Source organism: Drepanopeziza brunnea (genome assembly GCF_022702325.1).
Source record: "Drepanopeziza brunnea f. sp. 'multigermtubi' strain 214-2 chromosome Unknown ctg11, whole genome shotgun sequence".
In the NCBI taxonomy this organism is placed as follows: Eukaryota; Fungi; Ascomycota; class Leotiomycetes; order Helotiales; family Drepanopezizaceae; genus Drepanopeziza; species Drepanopeziza brunnea.
This window is the reverse complement of record NW_027094074.1, coordinates 2179739-2193164: the sequence shown is the minus strand read 5'-3', so window position 1 is coordinate 2193164 and position 13426 is coordinate 2179739. Positions and strand designations below refer to the sequence as shown.

The 13426-nt window shown below is 49.6% G+C and overlaps 3 protein-coding genes across 3 annotated transcripts; 2 read left to right on the top strand and 1 right to left on the bottom strand.

The window, feature by feature from the left end:
* Window positions 1-1454, top strand: L3040_006749 (uncharacterized protein; the record flags this gene model as incomplete). The annotated part of the gene is made up of 2 exons (XM_007292316.1): window positions 1-871; window positions 925-1454. The coding sequence occupies 2 exons, from the start codon at window positions 1-3 to the stop codon at window positions 1452-1454; spliced, it is 1401 nt and encodes a 466-aa protein (XP_007292378.1).
* Window positions 1455-5505: 4051 nt separating this feature from the next.
* Window positions 5506-7200, top strand: L3040_006748 (uncharacterized protein; the record flags this gene model as incomplete). The annotated part of the gene is made up of 5 exons (XM_007292315.1): window positions 5506-5677; window positions 5941-6070; window positions 6233-6443; window positions 6587-6779; window positions 6833-7200. 5 exons carry the CDS (start codon window positions 5506-5508, stop codon window positions 7198-7200), a joined length of 1074 nt encoding a protein of 357 aa, XP_007292377.1.
* Window positions 7201-8891: 1691 nt separating this feature from the next.
* On the bottom strand, window positions 8892-10992 carry L3040_006747 (uncharacterized protein; the record flags this gene model as incomplete). Its single annotated transcript, XM_007292314.1, has 2 exons — window positions 8892-9376; window positions 9486-10992. The coding sequence occupies 2 exons, from the start codon at window positions 10990-10992 to the stop codon at window positions 8892-8894; spliced, it is 1992 nt and encodes a 663-aa protein (XP_007292376.1).
* Window positions 10993-13426: the final 2434 nt, after the last annotated feature.

The window sequence follows — 13426 nt, the reverse complement described above, 5'->3', positions numbered from 1 at the left end:
ATGGCTCCCCAACCCGGAGCTGAAGCAAAAGCGAGTCTGGCACCCGCTGCTGAACCAGTGCATCTCGATCTCCACGGCAATGTCTTCGAGCTGCCCCAGTACACCATGAAGGAGATCTACGATGCCATCCCCGCCTGGTGCTTCAAGCCGTCCATTCTGCGTTCCATGGCGTACGTCGTGCGCGATTACTTCTACCTCTCCGTCCTCGTCTACCTGGCCGTCACCTACATCCCTATGCTGCCGTCCCCGTACCTCCGCTTCGCCGCCTGGGTAGCGTACACTACCGTGCAAGGCTTCGTCTTCACCGGCATCTGGATCCTGGCACATGAGTGCGGACACGGCGCCTTCTCCAAGAACAAGCACCTGAACTACACCATGGGCCTGATCATGCACTCCTTCCTGCTCGTGCCGTTCCACAGCTGGAGACTGAGCCACAGCCAGCACCACAAGGCGACGGGCAACATGGAGCGGGATACGGCCTTCGTGCCACACAGCCGAGACTCGTGGATCAAGTCGCAGTTCGGGGCCAAGGCCTCCGCCAGCATGGTGGAGTTCGCGGAGCTGGCCGAGGATTCCCCCATCGCTGCTCTCTGGCATGACCTCGTGCACCAGTTGTTCGGTTGGCCTGGATACCTTCTCTTCAACCTGACGGGTCAGAAGTACAACGGTGCAAAGGGAGCCAAGATCTCGCATTTCTACTACGGCGAGGACAGCGTGTTCTTCAAGAAGCACGAGCTCCCGCTGATTATGCTGAGTGATGCCGGTGTCGCGCTCATGATTGCTGCACTCTTTGTCGCGGGCCAGATGTTCGGCAGCTGGAACGTCATCGTGCTATGGGGTGTCCCGTGGCTGTGGGTTAACAATTGGATTGGTGGGTCCCTCGCTTCACTCACAAGAAGAGAAATACTGACATGGGCAATCTAGTGGCCATCACCTTCCTCCAACATACCGACGCCACCATGCCCCATTACGACAACAAGACCTGGAACTTTGCTCGCGGCGCCACCGCCACCATCGACCGCGACCTGGGCTTCATCGACACGCACCTCTTCCACGACATCATCGGCACGCATGTCTGCCACCACCTCATCTCCACGATCCCCTTCTACCACGCCGGCGAGGCCTCCAAGCATATCAAGCGGGTGATGGGCAAGCACTACGCCTCCGATCTGGAGACACCTTTCTGGACGGCCTTCTTCCGCAACCAGCGCAGCTGCAAGTTCGTCGAGGAGACGGAGGGTGCCGAGGGCTCGGGCGTCTACATGTTCCGCAACCTGTACAACCGTGCCGGCGAGACGCAGCCGAAGAAGCTGGTTGAGGCGCCCAAGGCGGACGAGTGCAAGGAGAAGAGCGCGATGGCGAGCGCAATGGCCAGCTCGCGGAACCTCGATGCCCGGAGGCGCCTGTCGCAGAGTGCGCAGCTGGCTAACCTGCCACTGCTTGCTGACGGCTAGTCACGTCATCCTTCATATTTCGTATATGCGGAGATCAACACACAAAAACGATAGATAGATAGACAGATAGACAGCATTCTGGTTGCGCATCTCGGGGCGATGAATGGATAAATGGCTAAGGGTAGCTGTGGGGGAGTAAGGGCTACACGGCGTTTAATAGAGTAGCGTAAAAACTCACTCTCTTTAGATTTACATTCGTGTGTGGTTCTGTTTGCGTTGGAAATGGATACCAACTGTCAGGTCCCTATACAGAACTGGAAAAGAATAAAATGGTTCAGAAGATTCCTTTACATTGAAAACAAAATTGGCAAGAGGTTGCACTTGAGAGTAAGAGAGTAGGACGAGTGTTTGGAGAAACAGGCAAGAAGCTGGTCGGAGGTCCGTCACTGTCTCCTTGTGCAGCTGTATTTGTGTTGGTGGTGCAGTGCGGCAGTAAAGCAAGCACGTCGCAATCTTTCGGAAATCTCGGAAGGGGACGACGGATCGATCATCGATGCACCACCATCCACGACATGCAGTGTCCACTTACCCTCTCTCTCTCTCCCTCTCCCTCTCTCTCCGCATCTATTTTACAATCGTCGGCCCTCTTAGCGGGGTCTCCTTTCACCCTTACTTACTGATATACATACCTTAGCGGAGCAAGCCGGGATTCTAGAACCGTATAGCTGACCGTGTAGTAGCCTTAGGCCGTGTAGCGGGCCATGTAGCAGCCTTAGGCCGTGCAGTGATCGTATAGAAATTTTAAACCGTGTAGAAACCGTTAGCGAGGGCGACCGCATAGACCGCCTTTTAATAACCTTTAACTCCGATATACTAATTTAATTCTGCCGCGCACAGCTGAATATATTTAAACTTCGCGTTCTTAATAAAACTTCAACTATTATAACTATTACAACTATCAAGCGCGTCACCTTTTAACTCTTAACTACTTTATCTTCTTTCATTTTATCTGCAACGAATACTAATAACGTGCTAGTATCGAAAAAGCAAGTGATCCTTTCCTCGGTCTTTTCTCCTTCGGTCCGTCCTTCGGTCTGCTCATCTGCAAGAACCATTCCTTCGAATGTGGATTGGCCGAATAATAAGGCAAACCAGCCACCTCCCTCCCCCCCCTCCTCCCCCCCCTTTCTTTTTGTTTCTTTTGTTTGCTACGCATACTAATCAATTGTTTATAGTGATAGACGCGCTAGCCTTCAAGCTCCTTCCTTTTCTCTCTTTCTTTTTCCTTTTCTCTTTCCTTCTCCTTTTCCTTTTCCTTTTCTTTCTCTTTCTTCTTAATATAAGTAAGCTAATCTTTAAGTCTTTAGGCTCTTTCTTTTTCCAACCTTACGGTCCGATATCACTAATATCATTTTATAAGCTGGAAGATTATAAAGGGTTTAAAAGAGAACGCTAAGGTGAAGGTGGCAGTCTAGCAAAAGTAGAGGTAATAATAAATAGCCTTTACTAATTGAATTCAGACTTGCCTTTATTTAGATGTAATAGCTTGGCGCACAGCCACACTAATAGCCCCGCCCGGATTATTCTCTCGAGCGCAGCCCTCGCTTAACTCCTCTTACACGGTCTAAAAATATCTACACGGTTTAAAACTTCTACACGGTTTAAAATCTATCAACCGAGCTGTTTTGAAGGATAGTGGCCAACCGTGTAGACCTGCTACACGGTCTGCCTTACGGTTCTAGAATCCCGGCTTGCTCCGCTAAGGTATACATGTACGTGCATATATATATGTATATGTACATATGTATATATATAGGTATTTCCCCTTCTCCGTCGCGTCTGCTGTCTGTTAGCTGATTACCGGTACTATTATCTTGTTTACTTACTTAGGTGGGTGAATGGGTAGGTAGGTGGGTGGGTAAGTAGGTAGGTAAGCTAGCTTTAGCTTTCAGGTGTTTTTTTTTTTTTTTTTGGCCTTTTTGGCCTTTTGTATGTAATCGTCGGCTCGCTTAGGTGGGCCTCCTTTCAGCCTCTCAGTCTTAGTCGGTATAAGCGACTGCGGATCGGAAGCGAGTGCGGATTTTTCGAATGTATTAGAAATTCTTATATATTATAGCAATTACTATTATAATTAATTAAAGAATATTTATATAAATAATTAATTGACGAGCATATCTTTTTCCGAAACATTTAAAATCGTATTATTTGATATAACATTTGACTATCGATTGCTATTTTCAAAATCTGATTCGTCTTTTACCTTACGCAACGAATCGTTTGAATCTCTACTATTATAAAATTGAAACTATCGCTATCGATATTAATACTAGAAAAAACAAAAACATCTTGCTTTAAAAAAGGGTCTTTAATAGTATCGGTTATAATTATCAAATCATCGTTATCGTAAGAAAGTTCGGGTTAAGAAAGAGTTGGTCGAGGAATACTTTTTTTACGAGGCCGCAAAATTTGACCTTTAAGAAGTTGTTGCATCTATCAAATCTCTTTCGAATCGAGAATTAGAATGAGCATTGTATTGTCGTCTTTAATAATTAAGCTTATAGCAAAGCGTTTTCGTAGAATACTTTTACGCCCGCGCTCAACTATGCGATTCCTTTACGATATTTAATATCTTTTTCTTCTTTTTAAATCTTATCGACGCGTTGTTATTTTACAGCAGATTCAAGATTTTCTTTACTTTACTGCTTAATAGCAAGCTTGTTATCGATTAATAATACGATTTTAAATGTTTCGGAAAAATATATGCTCGTAAATTAATTATTTATATAAATATTCTTTAATTAATTATAATAGTGATTGCTATAATATACAAAAATTTCTAACACATTCGAAAAATCCGCACTCGCTTCCGATCCGTAGTCGCTTATACCGACTAAGACTGAAAGGCTGAAAGGAGGCCCACCTAAGCGAGCCGACGATTATTGTGTTTTCTTGTATTTTACAGCTGTGTGTATGTGCGACTGTTTTTTTTCTTTCTTTCTTTTCTTTCTTTTCTTTCTTCTTCTTCTTACGTTTATCCCGCTCTGTTCCGATTTTTTTTTTTTTTTTTTCTTTTTCGGGTTCGTGGTTGTGGTTGATCTTGACTTGCGGAATTTGATCTGGCTGTTGCTGGATGATCTTGTGCTCGTGAGGTTGGTGTATTTTGCATTTCTGTATTCTGCTTTTGCTTTTTTTTGGGGTTTTTTTTAATTGCAGAGTTTTTGGGTTTGGAACTTGGAATTTACATGCCTTGCACAAGTAAGTCCGTGTCGATCTGCTGTTTACTGGCTGACTGCAAGCAGATTCGGACTTCTCTTTTTTTTTTTCTTTTCTCTCTCTCTCTCTCTCTCTCTCTCTCTCTCTCTCTCTCACACACACACACAAACTTGAAAGGAAAATCGTTGTTGTGATTAGTTAGTTAGTTACACAGAGTTGTACTCGTACTCGTCCCAAGCCCCTGAACTCTGATGTCTGATATATCCATCCCGTTATTCTCGTTACACGACGTTACACGAGAAGAGGGGGCGGGGGGAGTATTACACTCGTACGAAGGCCGGCAGGTAGTGCCTTTCGTATGTTATGTGGGCTGACCAGACCATCTTCTGCTGCTGCATGCATGGTGTCTGGATCTGCGTCTGGATCTGGGTAGAGCCCTTGTGTTGTACCGAGCGTGATGACCGCTGACTGCTTTTGCGGAGTATTGAATCTTCTTCGGGAGATATTGTCAGCAAGCTGTCAGCAAGCAGCGCTAATCTGGAGATCTCGCCTGTGTGTGCGACGATGCACGCACTGCTTGCCCGTTTGACGTCGTACTTGAATTGATTACTACTGTCGCGGTAGGGGAAGGGGGAAAGAGACATCTCTAGAGGCGAGGTGGACAGCTGATCTTTCCGAGAGTAAGCTGAGTCGAGTGAGCAGGCGGGAAGGTATGTATGCAGGTCGGTCGGTCGGTTGGTATAATAAGAATACGGAGATGTCTCTTGTTTCCTTGTCATTATCATCCAACCAGCTAGTTTCTCTCCTTACCTCTATTACATTGTATCGTTTCACATCACGTCACGTAAACGCTCCATCTATCTATCTGTCCATCTCAAGCAAGCAAAAATCACTCGCCATGCACACCCCCTTCCTCGCCTTCCTCCTCACAGCGCTACTGCTCGCCTCACGGATCGCAGCCCGCAGCGTCCCAGCCAACGTCCAGAGTTTCTACAACAGCGTGAAGAGTACTGGGACGTGCCAGAATATCCTCAAGACGGGCTTCTACGCGAAAGATGATCCGCCGAATAGTACGTCGGTCTGTCTTTCTCTCTTGGCTCTTGGTTGTTTTTTTTTTTTTTTTTTTTTTTTTTAGCCTTTCCATTTCGAGGGCTTTGGTATGGCGGCTTGGAGATTGGAGTGTGGGTGGGATGGGTGAGATGGAGATGTTGGGAAAGGGTAGTATGGAAGAGGGATGTGGGAGGGGGGTTAGTGTGGAGAGGGGTAGAGAATGGAATGGAGGGAGAGGGAGGGAGAGGGAGAGGGAGAAGAACAGAGCTAACGACAAAAACAGCCTTTTCTTACTGCGGTACTCATCTGAACGACTACGGCGTCATCTACCTGCAAGGCACGGGTGGCGCGTTGGCGGATATGGATATCGACTGCGACGGCATCCAAAACGGACCTGGCAACGACGGCCGCTGGTCTGTCTCATCTCATATCAGCTCAACACTTACCCCGACCTATGTGTTCTCTCCTTCTCTTCTCTCCTTCTCTTCTCTCCTTCTCTTCTCTCCTTCTCCTTCTCCCTCTTCACCTTAACCTTCCCCCCCGCCTTCCAGCTCCCATCCTAACTCGAAAATCAGCGGCTCCTCAGACGACACGCAAGCCCATACCTCCTTCGAAGACACCGTCGCCGGGTACAACAAGGGTGTGTCGGGCCTGAACGCCTTCATCCACACGTACGTCGTGCTCGGCAACGTAGGCACCAATGCCGGCTTTGTGAACTACGACCCGAGGGCCAACGGCGTCCGGGAACTGAGTCTCGTGGCCGTGGTGTGCGGGAATGGGAAGATGGTGTGTCGTCTATTGATCTCCTCCCTCCCATCTCTCCCACCCGGAAAAAGAAAGAAAGAAAAAGGAAAGTAGAAAGAATCAAGGAGAATCGAGTTAGACGAGTGTAGTAATGGACGGGTGCTGACTCGAGATCAAACAACCAGTTCTACGGCATCTGGGGCGACGAGAACGGCGACGACGGACCCAGGGCCGTGATCGGCGAGGCCTCCATCTCCATGGCGACCCTCTGCTACGGCGCGAGCGCCGTCAACGGGAACAGCGGCCACGACGAGACGGACGTGCTGTACATTGCCTTTACGGGAGCGGCGGCCGTGCCGGGTGCCAACGGGGCGAAATGTACGTTGCAGTTTCTGGAGCGAGAGGAGAGATCTAACCAGCGCCACACCCAGGGAACGCCGCCTCAGCAACCGAGTTCGAAGCCTCCCTCGGCACGCTCGGCGACACCCTCGTCAAACGCATCACCGCCACCGGCATCACCACCTCCAAGACTACCAGCGCCGCGCCCCCCACAGCGACGTGTTCGTGGAGCGGGCACTGTCTCGGCGCAGCGTGCGCCACAGCAGACGACTGCTCTGACGACCTCGTCTGCACGGGCGGGAAGTGCGCGACGTTGACGGGTCCGACGGTGACGACGAGCAGCACAATCCCAGCAGCGACGTGTTCGTGGAGCGGGCACTGTCTCGGCGCGACGTGTGTGACGGGGGATGATTGTTCCGATGATCTGGTCTGTGTCGGGGGGAAGTGTGGGAGGGCGTGATGTATATATATACACACAGTACTAGGTAGGCACAACTGCTATTAGCCACCTACCTACCTACCTCCCTACGCGAGAACATCAACCTAAGTATCGATACCTAATCATCTTTTTTTTTTTTTACCGCGCAACAATTAACAACTCTTCTGAATCGACACCCCGTATTAAATAACATCATCCGATGTCCTCACATCTCCCCGAAGGCTCCCCCCGACTTGAAAAAAAAAAAAGGCTATTCAGGCTTTACGAAGTAAAAAACGAGAGGCCTGAATTTTTGGTTCATATTTATTTATTTATTTATTTATTTATTTATTTATTTATTTATTTATTTATTTCTTTCTTTATTTCTTTCTTTCTTTCTTTCTTTCTTTCTTTCTTTCTTTCTTTCTTTCTTTCTTTCTTTATTAAACTGATAGGGAGGGAGGGGGTTGGGGGAAGGAGGGATTTGAATCTGTGGTTATTGCGTGGTTGAGAAGTGATTGGTACCGGTACTGGTACCTAGGTAGCTGGATGTCTTTATTTTGATTTTTTGATGTTCTCCCTTAGGTGGGTGGCTGGCTGAGGGTACCGGTAGGTGTTTGGTAGGTACTGTATGTATATATATAGGTATGTATCATCTCTGTGAGGATAAGCAGGCAGACATACAGACAGACAGAAAGGCAGAAGACGGACAGAAAATCAATCAATAAGTAAGTATATATCTATCTATGTCTACCTATATACACATGCCCACCACCACGACCAAAGATCCCACACACACGACCCCTCAAATGAACTATCAATCACTGTGAATTATCAATTATCAATTGATTATCGAGAATAATCCCTCGCAGGTGAGTTTCGTCTCCTTGCTTGCTTGCTTGCTTGCTTGCTTGCTTGCTCTTAGCCTACTTACCTATCCATCTATCCATCTATCCATCTATCTATCCATCTATCTATCTACCTACCTACCTACCTACCACTCCCAATCATGCCAAATACACATCCCCAATCCCAATCCCAATCCCACCCCATCCCGCAATCCACATCAGAAGTACCTACCTACCTAGCCCAAGCCCAAGCCCAAGCCCAAGCCCAAACCTCGCTAATTAATAGCTAAGCTAATTAATAGCTAAGCTAACTAACACAAACACTCCCTGCAGGAGACGACGACGACGACGCTTTTCCCATCAGCCAGCTAGCTAGCTAGCTGATCAGCGAGATGTGATGGGAGGTGGTGTAAAATGACATGATGTAAAATGATATAAAATGATGGATAAGATTCGAAAGGGTCGAAAGATTCTACAGTAGGACCCCCCTTTTTTTTAAAAAAAGAAAAATAGATACGTATGTGTATGTGTGTGTATATGTATATGTATGTATGTGTATGTATGTGTGTATATGTATGTGTATATGTATGTATATGTATGTGTATGTATGTGTATGTATGTATATGTATATGTATGTGTATATGTATATACATATATACAAACATAAAATCCAAATACCTATTCCATTCAATTCAATTCATTCAATTCATTCTATCCCATCCCATACTATCCTATCCCATACCATACTATCCCATCCTATCCGATAAGATACTCATCACATTCCCATCCCAAGACCCATCTCATCCAAGATCCTCGCTCGGTCGCTCGCTCGCGCAGGAGTTTGGATATATATATATAAATACGTATTATTTCATTCTTTAATCTTTACAGGGTATTCGCATTTGTTACATTTGTATTTGCAGGCCCAATCGCGGTCGCACTCGCGCCCACGGTGGTTCCTGGATTCGTCCCTACGCTCGTCTTGACATCCCCAGCTACGCAAGCGCCATCTGAAGTCGTCGCGCCACCACCACCGACACTCGGCCCAACACTCGGCTCAGGTACTGCGACAGTCGCACCCGCACTCGCACCCGCACTCGCCGTCGCTGTCGCTGTCGTCGTCACCGTCGCAGTCGCAGTCACAGGTCCAGGCGCCTTCGCATCCAGGAACCTCCCCGGCACACCCCTAGCGGCACAGCCCCCAACGCCCACATAAGCGCCCACGAGCGCGCTCCACTTGTACTCCCCGCGCTTCAGCTTCTGGATCTCCTTGTAGGCGTGGGCGCTGTAGTACGGCAGACCCGTGGCCGGGTCGCGGTATCTGGCCGGGTGGCCGGTGATGACGCAGAGGACAGGCGGGGGACGGAGTCCTGAGGGCGGCTAGTCGTCAGAGATGCACTCAGGAGGGGAAGAAGAAGGGCCGAGGAAGAAGGGAAGAGAGGATGGGGAGGGAGGGGAACAGGAGAGAGGGAGGCATACTGGGGGCTTTGATGAATTTCCTCCCGAACAAGATCTGGGTTTGTACGTTCTTGTCTCTGATGGCGGTTTCGTTGAAGTTTTCGAGGATCAGGTAGTTGCACGCCCCGTGCTCGATGGTAGGGGGTGGAGGGGGAACTTCGGGGGGCGGTAGTGGCGAAGGGCGGTTCGGTGTGAACGGTGTGGAGGGGGTGAAAGGGGGAGGTGGTGCGTAGATTCCAAAGCCTGGTAAGGGGGCGGACCCGTCGAGTGCGAAAGGACCCATGATATAGGGTCTGTGTAAGCCATTCAGAGGAGGTGGGGGTGCGCTCAAGGGAAGTCCAGCAGGAGGGGCGAGAACGGAAGAGTTGGGCGGCCCAGGAATGTAGCGAGGTGACGGCGCCGGAGGCTGAAATCGCATCTCTGGAGGGGGCACATAGGGCTTTGCGAACTGATTTGGTGATGTCCTTTGTACAACAGGGCTGGGCTCTTTGGGAGCAGTCGCTGAGGGTCCTGCTCCCGTCGATACAGATACATCCTTCTCCTTAACACCCCCCGTCGATTCTGGCGGCACAGGTTCCACAACCTCATCTTCATCCTCGTTGAGCTTCCGCTTCTTACTCGGCTTCTCCTTGTCCTCAATCGTCATATTCTTTCCCACCTTCCTCAGTTTCCCCCCCACCCACTCCCCTATCCCACTCCACCACGTCACGACCGGCCCCTCTACCTTCCTGTTCTTCAACGCCGCCAGCTTCGCCAACTGTTCCTCCTCCCTCTGTTGTTCTGCCTCTTCCCACCTCGACAAGCTCTTCGAATTGCTCTTTTCAACCCTCGCGGCCTCCTTCAAACGATCCTCCTGCGTCATAGGCGGTTTCTTCGCGGCCTCCCTCCTCTTCGCCGCCCGATCCATATTCGCCAGCTGGTTGAGTCGCCTGATCTCGCGATCCACCATCTGCGCATGCAACTGCTCCTTACTCTGCTTCGTGGTCCCTCTGGCCGACGCTCTGGTGGGCGCCTCCTCAGCCGTCGGAATCCAACTCGCGCGCTCGGATTTCTTCTTCGGTCGTGGAGGCGGCGCGCTCACGACCGTCGGGTCAATCTTGACCCTCTTCTTGAACGCCTTTGGCACGCCCCGGCCCCCGTCCTGCTTCCTCTTTTTCAACCTCTCAGCCCTCGCCTGCTTCTCCAACTCCTTCTCACCTTCCAGATCATCCCCGGCGGTAGGGCCTTGATCGTCCTCGTCCGAGGACGAGTCCATCTGCACGTCCGAGTCGGCCTCGTGGTCTGAGAAGCCGGCATCGTCGTCGGCTTCTGCGAAGAGGAGTTCGAGCTCATCATCGGTCTCTTCCTGCTGGAGGAGGGAGTGGAGGCGGTTTCCGGCTGTGGAGCGCTTCGCGCGGCCGGTGGCGAGCCATTCGACTTGGGGGGCTTCGTCTTCGCCGGAGGAGGAAGAGGGGGAAGGGGAAGGGGGTGGGGGTGGAGATGCTTGCGCCGGGCCGTCTTGCAGTGGAACATCTTCCTCGTTAGCCATCGCTGTGGTGTCAGAGGACTGAGCCCCCGTTATGGTATCAGTGTTTCACCGTTGACCGTTGGGGGGAGGCATGGCGCGTGGTTGATGTTGATGCTGAAGTCGAAGTGATGTGATGTGTTGGACGCGGCTCAATACTCCGAAGCCGGGCCGAGAGCTCTGCCATCTGAGACAAGCGAGCGGGAAGAGATCTTATTAGTATAGGACTTGGAAGAAGTGTCAAGAGCGATTCTATCTTCAGTGTCAAGGGCGCAGATCTGCATAGCGACAAGCATATTAAGAATTAGAAAGCTAAGCCCTAACGATTTAATATCAACCTCAGCCTGTTCGACCAGCAGTCCCTTGTGATCCACTCAACAATGCCCCCCCAAAAAAGGAAGTTCTCAATACCATATTAAAAACATCAATCCACGGAGAATCTGGTTCTAAGACCGTCTTTCGATCACCATTCTTCGGATCTAGCTGGTCGGTAGAGATTGAAGGGGAAAGAAAGGTTCAATCTCAAATCCAGAAGTAATCAGCCAGATGACGGAATCTCGGTACACACCATGCACCATGCACCATATATAATTACCATATACCGATACATACACCTACATCTGGATCTGGAGATATCTGGCGAGATAATGGTTGGCTCAGAATTCGACATTCTCGCTCCAATTTCCAGGCCTGCGAGTCCCTTTGAAGCTTACCAGAAGATAGGTAGTCGGTTGCTTCTGCAGCTTTCGCCCGTTGCCGTTACCCTTTATATCCAGCCAGCCAGGACTCTTTGGGAAATGCAGATCGAGGATCGAGGATGGTGATTTTTGCGTGTGGAGAGGTGGTGAGTGGTGGGTCATATTATATATGGAGCAGAGGGATGGAGTTTATGGAGAGACAGACGGCGAGGAGGAGAGAGAGAGAAATGCCAGAGAGAAATGCCAGAGAAATAGAGGGACGCGCGAGAAATACAAAAGTGGGTTGATTAAGTAGAAAAAAAAAGGGTAAGAATTTTGTAGAATAACTTACTTTTAGACTATCGGTGGATGGACAGTTAGATAGATTGTTTTTGTACCGAATCAAGCTTGAAGTGTGTATTTATGGACCAGGTAAGAAAGTTCATAATGACAAGGTGATCGAGGAGCTGATGCGTCGTCGTGGGTAGGTCTGTACGGATATATATCCGTCTTTGGATCTATATGTATACAGATATGTTGTATATGAAGCTAGCAGGCTACTGCGGCTTTCATGCAGAAAGAGAAGAGGGAAAGATCCCGCGACTCACCAACATTTTCTTGTTCGCGACACAACAACACATGGATTTTCCCACCGAGCTCGCTATCCGCTGCTGGCTGCTTGCGGGCATGGGCCTCGCTGGACCGCCGTACATTTTCATCTATATATTTCTGTTGTTGCCTCGGTGTAGATACTGTCGCATATGGCGGTCTCCCGGGAATCTTTTTATGCGTTGCAGAATGGTAGGCCATAGTTCGTTCTGGGCCCTTAGGCTTGTGTTCCATGTTTTACTATTGCTTTTTGTTGGATTGTCCCAGAGCACCACAGGGAGGTAGGAGGTAGGAGGTAGAAATGTATGTATATCGGTCGGAACGCATGAGGAGCCCTTGACGCGGAGATCGGATGACGGGCCGAGATCCATCGAAGCCGGGTATGGATTTACAGATAGGTAGATGTACCTAGTACGGTAGTAGGTACCATATGCTTGTACTTCGTGTGTGCCGTCGTCTATTGATGCGAAAGCAGCAGGTCTCATCCTCGCCTGGTCCTCCCGGCGAAGTTGAGGCATTATAACGATGGACGGACGGGACTAAAATAATACGTGCACGGTCAAAAACACGACTCGCCGGATGGGAGGTACTTATCCGGTAGTTCTAGAAAGATTCGCTTCTTGTAACACACAAGGGTGGGTTCTGAAACTGGCTGGCTACGGTACGGGGGTAATTAGTACGTAAGGTATGGAAAAGAGAGTTTGCGTGCGGGCAGGGCGTTCCAGACAGTTTTGTTTAGGGCTGTTTCTATTGTATGGTTGTATGGAATACTTACTTGTACTAGGTATGTACAGTAGGTATTTGCGAGCTGCTTCACCGGTCGGTGGTGGTCTTGTCAGGAGCCGCCGTCGAGCTCGTGCCAACCGTGTACTACGGACTCCAGGTCCGGGTGCGGGTGCGGGTGCTCGTTCACAGGTCCAAAGATAGGCCTGGGTGGATCTGGGGCGGTTTGATCGGGGGGATTTGAGATGTTGTTGGTAGCCGTCCCCGTCCGGAGGCGGAGGCGAAAGGGAAAAGGAACGGGAACAGGGAAAGGGAGAGGGAAAGGGAAAGGGAATGGGAGAGGGAGAGGGAGAGGGAGAGGGAGAGGGAAAGAGAAAGCGAAAGCGAATGCATAATGTAGCCCGGGTCATGTGAGGAAGAGGTTTGGGAGGAAGACGTTTGGAAGACGA